Source organism: Oreochromis aureus, linkage group 9 (genome assembly GCF_013358895.1).
Source record: "Oreochromis aureus strain Israel breed Guangdong linkage group 9, ZZ_aureus, whole genome shotgun sequence".
Lineage (NCBI taxonomy): Eukaryota > Metazoa > Chordata > Actinopteri > Cichliformes > Cichlidae > Oreochromis > Oreochromis aureus.
This window is the reverse complement of record NC_052950.1, coordinates 36,034,440-36,053,081: the sequence shown is the minus strand read 5'-3', so window position 1 is coordinate 36,053,081 and position 18,642 is coordinate 36,034,440. Positions and strand designations below refer to the sequence as shown.

General features: G+C 40.1%; 1 protein-coding gene across 1 annotated transcript; it reads left to right on the top strand.

Annotated features, from left to right (window-relative positions):
• The first annotated feature begins 3,630 nt into the window (after window positions 1–3,630).
• On the top strand, window positions 3,631–15,621 carry LOC120441847 (GTPase IMAP family member 1-like). Its single transcript, XM_039617294.1, has 2 exons — window positions 3,631–3,653; window positions 15,120–15,621. Exons 1-2 carry the CDS (start codon window positions 3,631–3,633, stop codon window positions 15,619–15,621), a joined length of 525 nt encoding a protein of 174 aa, XP_039473228.1.
• The last annotated feature ends 3,021 nt before the right edge of the window (window positions 15,622–18,642 follow it).

The following is an 18,642-nucleotide window of genomic DNA, read 5'->3' as shown; positions in this document are numbered from 1 at the left end:
TTTCTTCCCTTCGTCCGGCCCCCTCCTGTTAGGTGTACATTCCCCTGAGTCTTGTGTTTGGTTTAAGTGAATATAAATAAACCTGTTGAACTTTTTGAAAAGTTCTGCTTCTGAGCCTAGCTACTGTAGCCGGATGGGCTACTCGCTCGCCACTGCCCTTTCTCTCTTGCTTTCTCTCTTGCCCTCACTCTTTTCTGCTCTCTCTCTGTTTGTTATATGGCTAGCTAAGTTAATTACAGGGTGGCACCTGCCATTCATGCCTCCTTTGTCTCCTGCGAGCAGTGTTGTGTGCTGATAAATCTTCAGGTTAAATTAGGTGGTTTTGATCAGGCTACACAACAGCCACAGGTAGGCTGCACATTTGTCCTCCTATCAGGTAAATCTTAGTCCTGTAATGACCCTCAAACAAATGGTCAAACAGAAAGACTCAATCAAGAATTAGAAACAACCCTTCGTTGTGTCATTAATCATAATCCAGCTTCCTGGTCTACACACCTACCATGGGTTGAACATTCACACAGTTACTATGTCTCTGCTTCAACTGGTTTATCTCCATTTGAAGTTTCTCTAGGCTACCAACCCCTGTTGTTTCCAGCCAAAGAAGCCGAGTTGGCTGTGCCCTCGGTCCAACACCGGGGCCATTGTCTCTCCTGCAGTCCAACACACCTGTAGCTGATTCTGGGTAATCAGGTTGAGGATTTAAGCTCCACATTGACTCTCCTTCACTGCCGGTTTTTCAACTACCTCAACTCACCTGGACTCTCCATGTCACTTACCTTCAGCTCCAGCTTCTCTCGGACAATCTCTCCAATCTGGAAACCTCTCGGATCCTTACCTGCCTGCCCTCCAGCCATCTCTCACTCTCTCGGACACAGTGGAACTCAGGTCAGCCAGCTCATACCATTAACTTACCTGGATACTCACCGCTTGTCCCTCAAAGCCAAACTCTACTCCAGCTAAGTAATCAAAATACCAGTTACACTCACCATCTCCAAGCACCCCTGTCCGCTCCACCATCCTAACACTGTTTTCCTCTTTTCTCAGTTCACCCCTCAGACGTGTCTGCCATGCTCCAGGTGCTCCTGTTCAGCCCTTTCCCCCCTTCTAGACCCACGACCTCATCACCGCGCCACCGACGCCACGCTTTAGCACATTCTATATCTCACTGTGCTTAAATGTTCCCTCTAAGCCTAAAGGGAAAAAGAGGGAACACACACATGTGGTTATTCTAACTGGGCTTTTCATCAAGAGTCACAGAAAAGAAGATCAGTCAACAACTAGGGAGGATCAGAAAGACAAACGCAACCATATTGTCATCCCCTATGTAGCCGGTTTATCAGAAAAACTCAGGAGAAGCTTCTCCAAGTATGATATCCCAGTGGGTTCATCCCAAAGACAAAACTCCTAAACACAAACTGAACAACGTAGTGTATGCTGTACATTGTATCGAGGAATGTTCAGGCCTTTACATTGGAGAGACCAAACAGGCACTTCATAAACGCATGGCACAACATAGAAGAGCCACCTCGATGGGACAAGACCCGGCTGTCCACCTGCATCTAAAGGCCAGAGGTCACTCACACCAGTTTTGAGATCCCTTCCCAGATGCCTTAACACCCACTCACATCCTGGGCCATCTGACCTCAGGAAATCACATGATAGGGTGGGGCCAGGTTTCACAGTGGGTTCACCCGAAACCTTGGCTGGTCGTTTTCATACCTTGGCTCATGTGATTAGGTAGAGGATCAATAGGAGGTCCATGTCCCTCTGGGACTCTCCACCATTTGACCACAGACCTGAAGAAGCATCTCGGGTGAGAGGTGAAACATCTTCAAGCAACTTAAAGAATTCCAGACACTTTTCTTTTCAAGCTCCTTAGACTACGATGACCTGGATGACTGAGAACCTTCACAGACAATAAGAGGCAGAGCCTTCAGTTTTCAGGCCCCTCTTCTATGGAACCAGCTTCCAGTTTGGATTCAGTAGACAGACACTATCTCTGCTTTAAGATTAGGCTTAAAACTTTCCTTTTTGCTAAAGCATATAGTTGTGGCTGGATCAGATGACCCTGAATCCTCTCCTAGTTATTCTGCAATAGGTGTAATCTGCTGAGGGACTCCCACAATCTTTTTCAGTCACCTTTTTCACTGACTGTGTGTTAATACCCTTTCTACATTCACCCCATCCAGTCGTGGCAGATGACTGCCTCTCACTGAGGCTCGTTCAGCTGGAGGTGTCATCCTGTTAAAAGGGTTTTTTGTTCCCAAAAGGCATTGAGGCAACTTTTGTGTGGTTTGGCACTGTATAAATAAAAATGGATTGAATCGAAACAATATAAGCTTAAATGCAGCTGTTTATGAGAATCCTGTGGGACAATGTGGAAGGCAAGGGGGAGACAAAGCACAAATTAAATTTCCCAATGAAGTTAAACAAACAAAGTCTGTGGTCAGATTTGTGGTTGTGTTGTGCACAACCACAAATCTGCGAACTAAAATCCAAATTGCATCCTCTACCTCTAGTCCTCTCTTCTCTACTTTTCTATTTTTAAAGTGATGCATTCAAGTATGAGTAAAGACAAAAGACCCTTGAAAAGCTGCTGAGACTGTTCAATTTCTCCTACTACAAGTTAAATAGGACATATCATGTAAATGGTTCTGTATGCATTGTGTATTACATAGGAATTATTGTTTCATGATGTAGTTTAGTCTTTTGAGTTTTGTACCTGTATTGTTTTATCGTAATGGTTTGACTACAAGTGTTTTGGTTTCTGTCTTTGTATTTGGAGCTCCCTCTGTTCTGTGTCTAGTTTGTCTCTGAGCCTGTCATGTGCTTCCTGTTTTATTTTGATAGTCCCAGTCCTGTGTGCAGAGAATCTAGTTTTGCTTTCCCTTGTCTTGTTATGTTTGATTACACCCAGCTGTGCTCTCCTCCCTCGTAATCCCTCACTGTATTTAAGCCCTGTGTTTCTTGCTTTGTCAGTGTTGCGTCATGCTCTTGCACCCTTGTTTGTTTTCCTTCTGTGTTCCTGAGGAAATTCTAGTTCCAAGTTCTGGTTTGTTTTCCTAGTTCATGTATTCTTAGATTCTAGTGTCCAGCCTAGGTTTTAGTTTTCTGCTTTGGATTTTGTTTCTAGTATGATTTTCGCTAAAGCGCAATAAAGCTGCTTCCTTTTGTTCACTCCTCGGTTTTTGAGTCTTGCACTTGGGTCCTTTATCCTGCCAACCACACAGCAGACTGTAACACATTTGGCTCAGATGATGGGAGTTAATGTTGTAGAGCTTCAGAAAACCTCTACTATGGTTAGATCACTATGCAGAAAATAAACAGGGAAAAGAGCACTGACTTTTCATCAGAAAATAATTTCTTTGTTTCTGTTGAATATAAAAACCCTGTTACTAAATGGCATAGTCAAAAGTGCTCTGATATTTAAACATCTGACCCAGCCCTGCTCTCCTATCACCACATCATAAAATTATCTCGTGAGTCTTCACGTGTCTTAGATCGAAACAAACATGCCTGCATGAGACTCAAACAAATACAACAGAAAGTTGGACAGTGATGTGAAAATACCTGTAACACCTGTGGGTTACACCCAAAATGTTTTCATTCACTCGTGTTAATGAGCTAACAATGAACCACATGTACCGAGGAAGGTTTGTTATGAAGAAATATTTTTGTCAGTCAAATGTTGTGATGGAGAAAAGCACAAAGTTCTATGTGAATGTTTTAATCAGCAAAACTAATTGTTTGATTTCAGCTGATGTTCATGTTGTTCTTTGTTCCAGAATTCAGTGTTACTGCCACTGTTTCAGTTCAGGTTTGTGGGGTTTTTCTTTTACTTTAAACATGTTTCACCCACTCCTGTGAGGAGAATCTCTGATTCAATGAAAGGACTTTGCTACCTCACAGAAAATGTCAATGAATCCACATTTTTGTACAGATTTGGCTTTTTAAAGGCATTTGGTCCTAAACTTGATCAGATATAAAACAGCCTGTTTCAGTTTAAGCATTGTTTTCAATAAATTGCACGTTCAAATGTTTTGTCTCACTCACATTTCTTCTTGTTGCTCTACTTGAAACCTTGCAAAACTGTGCAAAATATGAGTTTCCCCCAGTTTTTAAATGGTCTTAAACTTTTGAACGGGACTATATGTTGTGTCACTTTAAGTTGATCCATCCATCCATCAATCCATCATTTTCTTCCCAGACCTCCCTCTCCCCAGCCACCTCCTCCAGCTTATCCGGGAGAACACCAAGGTGTTCCCAGGCCAGCCGAGAGATATATTCTCTCCAGTGTGTCCTGGGTCTGCCCTGGGGCCTCCTCCCGGTGGGACATGCCCAGAAAAACCTCGCCCAGGAGGCACCCAGGGGGCATCCTTGTCAGATGCCCGAACCACCTCAGCTGGCTCCTTTCGATGTGGAGAAGCAGCAGCTCTACTCTGAGCACCTCCCGAATGGCCGAACTTCTCACCCTATCTCTAAGGGAGAGGCCAGCCACCCTTCAGAGGAAGCTGATTTCCGCTGTTTGTATTCGCGATCTCTTTCTTTCGGTCACTACCCACAGCTCGTGACCATAGATGAGGGTACGGGCGTAGATCGACTGGTAAATTGAGAGCTTCGCTTTTACACTCAGCTCTCTCTTCACCACAACAGACCGGTACAGCATCTGCATCACTGCAGCTGCTGCACCAATCTGTCTGTCGATCTCCCGCTCCCTTCTCCCATCACTCGTGAACAAGACCCCTCAGAATATATGTGCAGATATCTTTGTTTTTTATTTTTGTCAGTAGTTTTCATGTAATGTTAAAGACTATCGAGAAAGATTTGTTTTAATACCTTTGTCATGAAGTTGGCCTGTAGTTTTCTCTTTTCAGGAAAAAACATTTCAAACATTTCAATAACTGAAAATGACAACACTACAGAGCATTCATTATAGATTACATCTGCCAGGGTATGGTGAAGGAGGACCCACAACTGCAGACAGAGGCAGCAGGAGGTTTAACCGAAGGCGAGCCCTTTAATGACTCATCAAGAAACTAGACATGAGCAGATATGCAAACCTAAAAGTGAAACTAAACATAAGCAGATAAACAAAGACAATACACGCCCCCCCTTTATATCATTGAACTTCTTACACCTTACTCTGCACCCGGATCCTTAGATCCTTCGTGGTCTTCTGACTATTCCACAAACCTGTTTGATAACAAAGGGGGATCGCGCGTTTCAAACCCTAGCTTCAACATTGTGGAACAGTTTATCCCCCCCACTACGCACCATCAACTCTGTGGCTTTTTTAAGAAAAACAGCTTAAAACACATCTGTTTAGATCGGCATCTGGGCAATGCTCAAGTGTATAATGGGTTTTTTTTATTCCCATGTAAAGCACTTTGTAATAGCTTCCTGTCTTAAAAAAATGCTATACAAACTAAAATTAGAAATGCCCCCCTGGAAAAGCTAACAAAAGGTTTGACAGTCTTGTGAAAATACCTGTAACACCTGTGGGTTACACCCAAAATGTTTTCTTTCACTTTTGTGTTGATAAGCTAACATTGAACCACAAATATTCAGGACGGTCTGTGAAGAAACACTTTTGTTAATAAAATGCTTTGATGGAGAAAAGCACAAAGTTCTGTTTAGTTGATGTTCACGTTGTCCTTTCTTGTGTTATTTCTTTTCAGGTTTGTTATGTTTGTTCGTCATTGTTAGTCAAAGTAAGGATTTGGTGCAACTAACTAGTTGTGCTCCTCCATCTAATAAGACACAGATTTAACTGACTAATATGGTTGTTGTTAAATGACTTCCAACTTTAAAAATAAAAAAAAATCTTTTCCTGTTTGGCAGCTTTCCCACAATTATGATGTGAAAGCACTGTTTCAACAAACACATTCTGCTTTCTAAACCCACTATAGGTTGCTCTTGTTTATGTGTTTCATTTATTTGTTTTTTTAATCAGTTTTAATAAATAGTGTCATTTCAGTTATTACATTATATGTAATAAGGTATATTATTGTATGTTAAGCTGACAGGCAAGGTTAAAAAAAGAGGAGAGAGAGAAAATATAATAAAATTTTCAAGCACAAATAAAATACAATATAAATACAATACCGCTCTAGCCCTTTGCTCTATTCAAAGTGATGCATTGAAGTAATGATAGAAATGAAAGGATTACAGAGACACTGCCAAGACTGCCCACGTTCTTCTTCTACATTCAAAGAAGAAAGTTTAATAGTTCAAAAGATGTAGTAAATATTTTATCTGCATTGTATATTTCATGTGAAATTTTGTATTATACACTAATTTAGTCAGCATTTGGTTCACATAATGGGAGTTAATGTTGTAGAGATTCAGAAAACCTGCTAATCCAGTTAGATCACTGTGCAAGAAGTAATCTAGGACAACAACTTTCACTTTTCATTAGAGAAGAATTTATGTGTTTTTATTGGACCTGATGAGCCTGTTACTAAACAGCCATCTCCGATTATTCAGAACTGCTCTGATATTTTAACATTTGACCCAACCCTGCTCTCCTAGCACCAGATAACAAAATATCGTGAGAGTCTACGGCTTCTTAGACAAAAGAAACATGCTGCTATGAGACTGAAACAATTATAACATAAGGTGAGACAGTAATGTGAAAATACCTGTAACACCTGTGGGTATCCACCCAAAATGTTTTCATTCACTCTTGTGTTAATAAGCTCACAATGAACTGCAAATATTCAGGAAGGTCTGTTGTAAAGAGACACTTTTATTAATCAAATGTTGTGATGGAGAAAAGCACAAAGTTTGTGGGAATATTTGATTCAACAGAACTTTAATTGTTTGATCTCAGTTGATGTTCATGTTGTCTTTTGTTTCACTTTTCTGTGTTTCTAAGACAATTTTCTCTTCAGGTTTGTTAAAGCCTTGTTGTGTGTTCATGTGTTTTACTCACCCTTGTGTGGACAGAAATACAACTCAAACTAAGGTATTGGTGCTACAAACTCATTGTGCTCCTCCACCTAATAAGACACAGATTTAACTCACTAATATATATAGTTAGGGCTGGACCAGGTGACCCTGAATCCTCCCTTAGTTATGCTGCAATAGACGTAGGCTGCCGGGGATTCCCATGATGCATTGAGTTTTTCCTTTCCAGCCACTCACTATGTGTTAATAGACCTCTCTGCATCGAATCATATCTGTTATTAATCTCTGTCTCTCTTCCACAGCATGTCTTTCATCCTGTTTTACTTCTTCACCCCAACTTATATCTTCCAACTTTCCTGTCGCAGCAGATGGCCCCGCCCTCCCTGAGCCTGGTTCTGCCGGAGGTTTCTTCCTGTTAAAGATGAGTTTTCCTTCCCACTGTCGCCAAAGTGCTTGCTCATAGGGGTCATATGATATGATTGTTGGGGTTTTCTGTGTATTTATTATTGTTTCTATTGTACAATATAAAGCGCATATGAGGCGTTTTTGTTGTGATTTGGCGCTATATAAATAAAATTGAATTGAATTGAATTGAATTAATATTGTTCTTATCAAATGACTTCCAACTTTCCTGTTTGGCAGCTTTTGCAGAATTATGATGTGAAAGCACTGTTGTGCCAAACTCATTCTGCTTTTTCAAGATGAGCTCTATGAATCCACTATAGGTTTGTTTATTTGTTTCATTTTTCTGTTTATTTATTTATTTTTATTTGTGTCATTTCAGTCATTACATCATATGTAATAGAAAAAAAAGAGAAGGGGGAGAAAATATAATAAAAGGATGGAGCACAAATGCAAATGTATCGCCGTGTGAAACAGGGGTGTAGGAGGACACCACCTCTTCACCCACCTCCACCACTTCCACCAACACAAGCAACCCAGGCCCCACATCCAAAGACAGTTAGGAAGCACCCATCCTAATCCTCCACTGCCACCAAGAGGCAGACATGCAGACACTCCAAAACAGCAACCACAGCTCTCCAGCTCCCAGGAAGCCAGACAGTCGTAGTCACACTGATTATTGTAACAGCAGCTGAGTGACTTTTTCTACCGGGGGAAAGAAAAAATGTAACGGACATAATATAGAATGCAAGTAACACATCTGCTGCAAGTAAATAAAATAAATAAATAATAATCAACAGTGTGAAAGGGCAGCACTGTACAGTACCTAAGTTTTAAATGTGATACTGAAATGTGTTTGTGGTTTAAACATTCTGGTCAGTAAGATTGGAAAAGAGCTACTGTATTAAAGTCTAGTCTATATGGAGGCAGGAAGAAAAGCTGGCAAAAATTCCAACCCTGTGAGTTAACAGACTTACCAAGATTGCAACTGTGGGACATTCTTATGAGTTATAATTGAGTATTTAATGAATTGCTGTTTATTTTTGGAACTTGTAACCCCACAGTGTCGTCCAGGAATCAAGAAATTAGTAAAACACAATAAAATGGCATCTAGACTTCTGTATCGTTACATTTCAGGCGTTCCGACCCTGTGAAGTTTTTTTTATTCTTCAAGTCAACAGTTTCTTCTCAGAAGAGGCCATGCTCTCATAATTGCCCCAGATTAAGTGTTTTATTCTGATGTTATTATATTCCGTAACTGATTCCTTTCATAGAAAGAAGACACTGTTTAGTTTATTAAGGCCCTTGAAAGATGCATAGATTTGTTTTTTCTTGACTTCTGACTGTTCTTGTTCTTGAAACAAGAACTGATGATATGGTCCAAGTTGATCATCAGAGATGGAGAATCAATCACACGTACATGTATGCCATTTATCTCTGTTTCTGCCATGTGGCAATCTGTGGTAACTGACTTTGAGTCGGATCTAGAGAAGAAGATTTTCTTTCCGATGATGGTCAACTTGCTTTTCCTGTCCCAGACATTCCCGGAAATACAAGGTTTACTACACCACTGATGCACTGATGATGTATAACAACAATTAAATGCCTGCAAGTTCAGAATCATCAACACAATTTTGAAAAATGAAGATAAATTTGATCATGACACACTGTATAGATTGTGGTTTACCTGACATTGTCATTTAATTAAGTGGTATTGGCAAAAGTGGAAGAGGATTATCTGTGCACCTAATGTTGAAACAAAGCCATACCTGTGTTTTAGTAGCATATCAAGCCTTACCCCACAAATACAATTAAGAAAAATACTATAAAGCATTATGTTATTTTTCATCCTTACTTTGTTTTGGTTAGCATCAGATTTTTGCTTTCAGCCAGTCTGTCGAGTTCACTGAAAACTTGCTGCATGGTGCAGGATCTGAACGGGTAGCGAAACTGTAAACTATTTTGTGGATTTTCTTTCTCAGATGTTCTGTCTGCTTCGACACATGATTAAAAGCCACGTTCTACCACCAGCAAACACATGTCAGGATGCCGATTCATCAAAAATAACTCTTTTGTGTGCTCATATTGGGTGCATAAAGCTGGTGTAAACACAACTTTGCATATATCATTTTCATATATTTCCATTTTTTTCAGTTTGTCTTTTAAATTGTTACGAGAAATCTTGCCAGCAGTGCAAAAAGTAGTTGGAGCAGCTGTTGTGCTGTTAGAAAAATTCAGGAAGAATCTCATTTTTAATCCTTTTAGAAAAAGGTGTCATTGACTGTATTAGCAGACAAGTCAAATCCTGGGCCGGGCAAACTAAAGAGTTCATGAACAAAATGTGAGATGTGGTGCATAATGTAAAATCACCACTCACCGCTTGATGTCAGTAGATTGCATATTGCAGTAAACTGAATTCTCTTTTGTTATTCCTCCAAATTCAACAACATAATCCTAGCCATGGTGGCTGCTGTACTACAAATAACTGGCACACATTGTTCGATAAGTAAGATCTGTTATCACTCATCTGCCTGCTTTCTTGAATGTCGAGCTGCTAGTCTGTTCTAAAACCTTTCTCATGCTTTGTAACTCAAAATTGACATCATTACTCTAGTCCAATCATCCATGTCTTGTTAGAAACGACAGGATCCATCCCACTTTGGGTGGAGTCGCTCTCATTTCTAGAAATCTGGCCAAATAAAACCCCCCAAAATGTGAGTATCCATGTTATCAACCCCAAATCCCCTTAGAGACCGTGACTCTATATGAATTATATCTTTTGCTAAATCTGTCTTTATACATTGACTTTTTCTTTTTTTTTTCTCTTTTTACTTTTTTGTGGGACAAATATGTACAATTGCTGAGGGGAAGTGGGGTGTATATATATATATATATATATATGTGTGTGTGTCTGTGTGTGTGTGTGTGTGTGTGTGTGTGTGTGTGTACATTTATATGCTGGTATCTCTTTATATGTTCATATGCATAAGCTGGTTTGTTTGTTTTGTATCTCCAAAATAAAACTTTATCATCATCATGACTGTTGACACTGCCCAATTCAATTCAATTCAATTTTATTTATATAGCGCCAAATCACAACAAAAGTCGCCTCAAGGCGCTTTATATTGTACAGTAGATAGCACAATAATAAATACAGAGAAAAACCCAACAATCATATGACCCCCTATGAGCAAGCACTTTGGCGACAGTGGGAAGGAAAAACTCCTTTAACAGGAAGAAACCTCCGGCAGAACCAGGCTCAGGGAGGCGGCCATCTGCTGCGACGGTTGGGGTGATAGAAGAAAAACAGGATAAAGACATGCTGTGGAAGAGACAGAAATTAATAACAGATATGATTCGATGCAGAGAGGTCTATTAACACATAGTGAGTGAAAAGGTGACTGGAAGGAAAAACTCAATGCATCATGGGAATCCCGGCAGCCTCACGCTATTGCAGATAACTAAGGGAGGATTCAGGGTCACCTGGTCCAGCCCTAACTATATGCTTTAGCAAAAGGAAAGTTTTAAGCCTAATCTTGAAAGTAGAGATAGTGTCTGTCTCCCGAATCCAAACTGGAAGTTGGTTCCACAGAAGAGGGGCCTGAAAACTGAAGGCTCTGCCTCCCATTCTACTTTTAAATACTCTAGGAACAACAAGTAGGCCTGCAGTGCGAGAGCGAAGTGCTCTAATAGGGTGATATGGTACTACAAGGTCATTAAGATAAGATGGGGCCTGATTATTTAAGACCTTGTATGTGAGGAGCAGGATTTTGAATTCAATTCTGGATTTAACAGGAAGCCAATGAAGGAAGCCAAAACAGGAGAAATATGCTCTCTTCCTAGTCCCTGTCAGGACTCTTGCTGCAGCATTTTGGATTAGCTGAAGACTTTTCAGGGAGTTTTAGGACATCCTGATAATAAAGAATTACAGTAGTCCAGCCTGGAAGTAATAAATGCATGAACTAGTTTTTCAGCATCACTCTGAGACAGGATATTTCTAATTTTAGAGATGTTGCGCAAATGGAAGAAAGCAGTCTTACATATTTGTTTAATATGTGCATTGAAGGACATGTCCTGGTCAAAATGACTCAAGGTTCCTCACAGCATTACTGGAGGCCAAGGTAATGCCATCCAGAGTAAGAATCTGCTTAGATACCATATTTCTAAGATTTTCAGGGCCGAGTACAATAACCTCAGTTTTATCTGAATTAAGAAGCAGAAAGTTAAGCGGCCATCCAGGTCTTTATGTCTTTAAGACATTCCTGCAGTTTAACTAATTGGTGTGTGTTACCTGGCTTCATGGATAGATAGAGCTGCGTGTCATCTGCATAGCAGTGAAAATTTATGCTATGTCTTCTAATGATGCTGCCTAGGGGAAGCATGTATAATGTAAATAGAATTGATCCTAGCACTGAACCCTGTGGAACTCCATAATTGACCTTAGTGGGTGAAGAGGACTCTCCATTTACATGAACAAATTGGAGTCTATTAGATAGATATGATACAAACCACTGCAGCGCAGTACCTGTAATACCTACAGCATGTTCTAATCGCTCTAATAGGATATTATGGTCAACAGTATCGACCGCTGCACTGAGGTCTAGCAGGACAAGCACAGAGATGAGTCCACTGTCAGAGGCCATAAGAAGATCATTTGTAACCTTCACTAAAGCTGTTTCTGTGCTGTGCTGAGCTCTGAAACCTGACTGAAACTCTTCAAATAAGCCATTCCTCTGCAGATGATCTGTTAGCTGTTTGACAACTACTCTTTCAAGGATGTTTGATATGAAAGGAAGGTTGGAGATTGGCCTGTAATTAGCTAAGACAGCTGGGTCTAGAGATGCTTTTTGAGTAAAGGTTTAACTACAGCCACCTTGAAGGCCTGTGGTACATAGCCGATTATTAGAGATAGGTTGATCATATTTAAGATTGAAGAATTAATTAATGGCAGGGCTTCTTTGAGCAGTTTTGTAGGAATGGGGTCTAAAAGACACGTTGATGGTTTGGAGGAATTAATTATTGAAGTTAACTCAGAAAGATCAATTGGAGAAAAAGAGTCTAACTTAACATCAATGGTACTAAAAGTAGCTGTAGATGATATTACATCTGTGGGATGATTATTGGTAATTTTTTCTCTAATGATAAAAATTTTATTTGTGAAGAAGTTCATGAAGTCATTACTAGTTAACGTTAAAGGGATGGTTGGCTCAGTAGAGCTCTGACTTTTTGTCAGCCTGGCTACAGTGCTGAAGAGAAACCTGGGGTTGTTCTTATTTTCTTCAATCAGTGACGAATAGTAAGATGTTCTGGCTTTGCGGAGGGCTTTCTTATAAAGCAGCAAACTATTTCTCCAGGCTAAATGATGATCCTCTAAATTTGTGACACGCCATTTCCTCTCCAGCTTACGAGTTATCTGCTTTAGGCTACGTGTTTGAGAATTATACCACGGAGTCAGGTACTTCTGATTTGAGGCCTTAGTTTTCACAGGAGCTACAGTATCCAGAGTCGTGCGTGAGGAGGTAAAATTATTAACAAGATAATCGACCTCTGTTGGAGTAAGCGTTCAGATAGCTGCTCTGCTCTATGTTGGTACAGGGCATTGAAGATGATAACAGTGGGTGGATTATATTCTTAAACTTAGTTACAGCACTTTCAGAAAGACATCTACTTTGATAAAGTCTACTCTCCATTGCTGTGTAATCAATTATTGTAAATGTAAATGTTATCAGGAAATGATCAGACAGCAGAGGGTTTTCAGGAAACACTGTTAAATGTTCAGTTTCTATGCCATATGTTAAAACAAGATCTAGAGTGTGATTAAAGTGGTGGGTGGGTTCTTTTACATTTTGAGAGAAGCCAATTGAGTCTAATAACAGATTAAATGCCATGTTGAGGCTGTCATTTTTAGCATCTACATGGATGTTAAAATCACCACAATAATTATTTTATCTGAGCTGAGCACTAAATCAGATAAAAAGTCTGAGAAATCAGAGAGAAACTCTGTGTAAGGCCCAGGTGGACGATAGATAATAACAAGTAAGACTGGTTTCTGAGTTTTACAGCTGGGGTGGACGAGGCTAAGCATCAGGCTTTCAAATGAATTAAAAGTCTGTCTTGGTCTTTCATTAATTAATAGGCTGGTGTGAAAATTGCTGCCACACCGCCCCTCAGCCTGTGCTTCGAGGTTTCTGGTAGTTAGAATGACTCGGGGTGTTGATTCATTTAAACTAACATAATCATCCTGCTGCAACCAGGTTTCTGTAAGGCAGAGTAAATCGATTTGTTGATCAATTATTAAGTCATGTACTAACAGAGACTTGGAGGAGAGAGACCTAATATTTAATAATCCACATTTCATTGTTTTACTCTTTGGTTCAGATGTGGATACTGTATTGTTCTTTCTTTGTGATTTTTATGTTTAAGTTGTTTGTTGCTGGTTTTTAGTTTGTTTTTTGTCTTTGGGAGCTGACACAGTCTCAATGGAGATGGGTTTTTGGGGGTAGCAGGAGGAGAGAAGCTGCAGAGAGGCGTGTAAGATTGCAACTCTGCTTCCTGGTCCCAACTCTGGATAGTCATATTTTGGGGGTTTAATAAATTGGTCCATATTTCTAGAAATGAGAGCTGCTCCATCCAAAGTGGGATGGATGCCGTCTCTCCTAGCAAGACCAGGTTTCCTCCAGAAGGTTTGCCAATTATCTATGAAGCCCACATCGTTTCTGGGACACCACTCAGACAGCCAGCAATTTAAGGAGAACATGCGGCTAAACATGTCACTCCTGGTCTGATTGGGGAGGGACCAGAGAAACTACAGAGTCCGACATTGTTTTGGCAAAGTTACACACCGATTCAATATTGATTTTAGTGACCTCCGATTGGCGTAACCGGGTGTCATTACTGCCGACGTGAATTATGATCTTACTGTATTTACGTTTACCCTTAGCCAGCAGTTTTAAATTTCCTTCAATGTCGCCTGCTCTGGCCCCTGGAAGACAATTGACTATGGTTGCCGGTGTCTCTAGCTTCACATGTCTGAGAACAGAATCACCAATTACCAGAGTTTGACCCCGGCGGGTGTGTCGCCGAGTGGGGAAAAACGCACATGAACAGGTTGGTGGTGTACCTGGGGCTTCAGTTTAAGACTATGCTTCCTCCTCACCGTCACCCAGCCGCCCTCTTTCCCCAGCTGCTTGGGGTCTGCCGGGGAACAGCTAGCGGGGCCTACGCTAGCTTCGGCTGCACCAGCTACAGGGGCCTGGCTAGCTACGGGTGAATGAAGGGTGCGAAGCCGAGTCTCCAATTCAGTAATCCTGGCCTCCAGAGCTGCAAATATGCTACATTTGTTACAGGTATCATTACTGCTAAAAAAAAAAGAAAAAAATAACATAAAAATATTTAAGAAATCTAAAACAAGAATAATGAATGAGTCAAGCTTTGTTATTTGACATAGAATAATTTCAAAAAATCAGACAGTGAGAGATGAAACCATTAATATCTCCCTGCATTTTTCTGCTGCCCGTCAGAACAACAGAGCACTGCTGAGAGATAAATGTTAAAAGTTCTGTTTAACACAAAGATTTATAGTACAACAGCTGACACACCTCCAGTAGTTGTGTAACAGGTTCCCAAAATGCAAAGATAGAGCAACACAGTCTGCACAGATCCACACAGCCTTTGCCTGCACCACACAGAAGCATGTGTCACGGTAAGTTTATAATGTAATAGTTTATTTGTGTCCACAAGGTACTCTTATTCCTAGTATAAATAAAGAATGTTATTGGATTATCTTGCAAATATTTGTTCAAATAAAGTGGAAACTCCATCCTCGGAAAGAAGAGCTTCATGTCTAAACCCAGTTCAAAGCCGGTCACCACAGAATTCCAGGTGGCAGAAACTGAGATGAATGACTTACGTGTACGTGTGATTGATAGCCCAGACATCTTTGATGATGACACTGAGCCAACAGTTTGGGACAGACATGTAAAAAAGTGTAAACAGCTCTGTCGGTCAGAACCATGTGTGTATGTACTCGTGATGCATGTGAGCAGATTTACAGATGGTGAGAGACACATTATGGAAAAGTTAGAAAAAGCTTTTGGGAGAGAAGTTAAAGAAAAAACAGTCATTCTGTTCACACGGGGAGACGACCTGCAGCAGGCAAAAATGAGCTTGAAGGATTTTCTGCATTGCTGCCAACCTGGTCTGAGGGAAATAGTTGAAAAGTGTGGAAACAGGTGTGTTCTCTTTGAGAACAGCAGGTCGAGTTCACAGGAAGTGGAAAAGCTGATTGACACGGTGATGCAAATGGGTTAGAATATAAAATGATATTTAAGGCCTCCAACTCACTTTGTGAGCATCTGTAAAATGTAACAAATTAACAAATTTATACAAAAAATGAACAAATTAATGTTGAATGCCATAAATCTAAGCTGTTTGGTGTACCTGCTATGTCGCTGGTTTCTGATATTTTTAATCACACATTGTCATTGAAACACTTCTGCTTCTTCAGCAAATTGGGCCCAAACAGAACATGTATTAGTGCAGTGGATATTATGAGGCAACCCCATCAGAAGTAGACAAAGTCCAACCTCGTTTTTAATTGTTTAAGGCTTTTAAAAGACAAAGTATATTAAGTATTACTGCTATTATTGTGGCATTATTATTATTATGTTGGCATAAAAGTCATGTTTTGTCTTTGGAGCTATTAATATGCAACATGTTGAATAGATGATTCTGAGGATTGTGATGATTGGAAAAACTGGTGTTGGTAAGACTGCTGCCAGAAACACCATCCTAGGATGTGAGGGTTTTAGATCTTGTCCTTTATCTGGATCAGTGACTGAGGTCTGTCAAAAAAGTGTGACACTGTGAGGTAACAGTAGTTAATTGTAGTTAAGTGTGGTAACAGTAGTTAACAGGGATCCTGGAGACTTCAAAATCAGATGAGTTCATCAAAAGATAAATTGTGAAATATGTTGAAGTCTCCTGTCATGTGTTCCTGTTGGTCATCCAAATCACAAGAGAAGAGAAAAACTCAGTGGAAGCCCTGCAGGAGCTGTTTGGCCCCGAGGCAAACAAGTACATGACTGTGCTCTTCTCTTGTGGTGGTGATCTTTGAACCATAGAGCAGTATGTACATGAAGCGACACAGAGTGGTGGCAGTAAATAGAGCCACACACTACACAGATGCCATGTAAAAAGAGGTGGAGGAAGGACGCAAAAAGGGAACAAGACTGCAGCAGTATAGGTTCACTGAGTTGCTGTTTCAGTGTATTTAAATTTTTCGCATCATTCTTGGGAGAGATTAAACTATTGTGGTAAACAATAATTAATATATTCTAAACAGGAAAGCTTTTGTACCAATGGAATATGAAAAAAAGTTCTTAGTAACCCCTTTAGTACATCAGCAAAAGCACTGATGATGAAGGAGAGGGGACATCTCTGATAATGTGTGTTCCATTAAAAGTTGAGCAGATGCAGGCTCAGCAGCACTTTCAGATTAGCATCTATCAGAAAGTCTGAATGAAATATATTTAACCAGCTGTTTTGCCAACACTTCACCTTCCCTTTTCCTGTAGTACCTCATCCTCTTAATTGTGCTGAAACTGTTTGTTTGCTTTCACTGCCTGCATTCTATCTGAAGGCCAGCAGATGGTGATACACACTAAGGTTTTCCAGTTGTACAGGAGTCTACTGGCAAACAGCTTTTCAAGTTGGACTATGTAAACCAAGGGTTCCCAAACATTTACAATTTGATCACTTTTAAAATCAGGGCAAATTTTTTCAAGATGTATTTTTACTAATGGCGTTTTTGTTTTTCGAATGAAGAATCTAAAGGTTTCCAAAGAATTAACAGTGAAAATGCTGGAACAACTCTAGTGAACCCATTTTGCATGAAAAGCAGATTAAGTACTATTTAATTGGTTCAATTTTAACACAATGAATATATTTCCCTTATTCAACCTTGGCAGAAAATTGAAAAACAAGTTTGCCTCATCATAAATATTTGCTTTAGGCTTTACTACACAAAGTGTCACGGCTGTGTAGCAAGAATGAAAGGTTGGACCCAGTGTTCAGACACAGATGGAAGCTGAGTGTATTTCCCAAATGTGAATATTTAATGACAACACCCAAAACTTGATACTCTGAGCTTTAACCAGAAGGATAACTATGGCGGCAACTGAGAATCAGCAGCGGTTCTATCATGGGTTTTTCGGGGTAGGGGCCGAGGTTCAAGGTACGGTGGTCAGAGTTACTGTGGGAGAGGGAACAGGTGTCAGGAGCGTTTCAGGTGGAAAGACAAGTAAATGAGTGAAGCAGGTAGGAGATGGTGAGTGAGGGGAGCAGGCGATGGGTTACCAGTGAGTGTCTGTTTGGGAATCATCCAGGGAGTCCAGAGTTGCAGTGAGTTCAAAAACAGAGTTGATGGCAGGGAGGCAGAGCAAGTGACCTGTGGTGGCGTGGATTGTAGCCGTGAAGGAGGTGAGAGACCGGCACCTGCTCCAATAAGAATAAGGAACTTGATTCAACATAACTTGGCGGCTAGCACTAACTATGTTCAGCAAACATTCTGGCAAAGATTCGTTGAGGGCGCTGGTCTTAAATAAAGCCAATTAGATTGCCATCTGGTGTGGAGATTGGGCGGGCTGATGAGGCTCCACCCAGAGGTCAAAAACCAGAGCTAATGGAAAACACAGCAATTCACTTGGACCATGACACAAAGTCCATCCAGGCATCACCAACAATAATAAGTCCCTAAATTAATAAGAAGAATGAGCCTGTGTGTCAAAACAAAGTTTCTCTATTATTCAAGGGATGGAAGTAAACACTCTCTGAGATCAGCTTCCACTTGTAAACGAGCCCGATACTTATTCTTCATAATCAGTGTTGGGCAATTTACTTTGAAAAAGTAATTAATTATAGTTAGTAGTTACTTCTTCAAAAAAGTAACTGAGTTACAAGATTCGACGTTTAACCCTCTGGGGTCCAGGTTATAATTGGCCATTTTTAACTACTTTTGATTTTCCCTCCACATTTTACCTTTAAAAACTATTTATTTGCCTTGTTTGGTATCATTCTTTTCAGCACAACCTCATGTATCTGAATTTACAGTCATGTTTTCATTTTGACATACTGTATTAACACAATTGATCTAAAATCAGACAGAAAACATAAGATCAGAGTAGAAAAAGTTGTATTTTTTACTGTAACAACCACAAACATGTTTAATGAATCATATTTCATAACTTTAAATGCAAAAATAAATTATCAATTTTAAAATCATATGCACAAGTTTTGCAAACAACAAAGTTATTTGCAGCCATTTACCTTTTA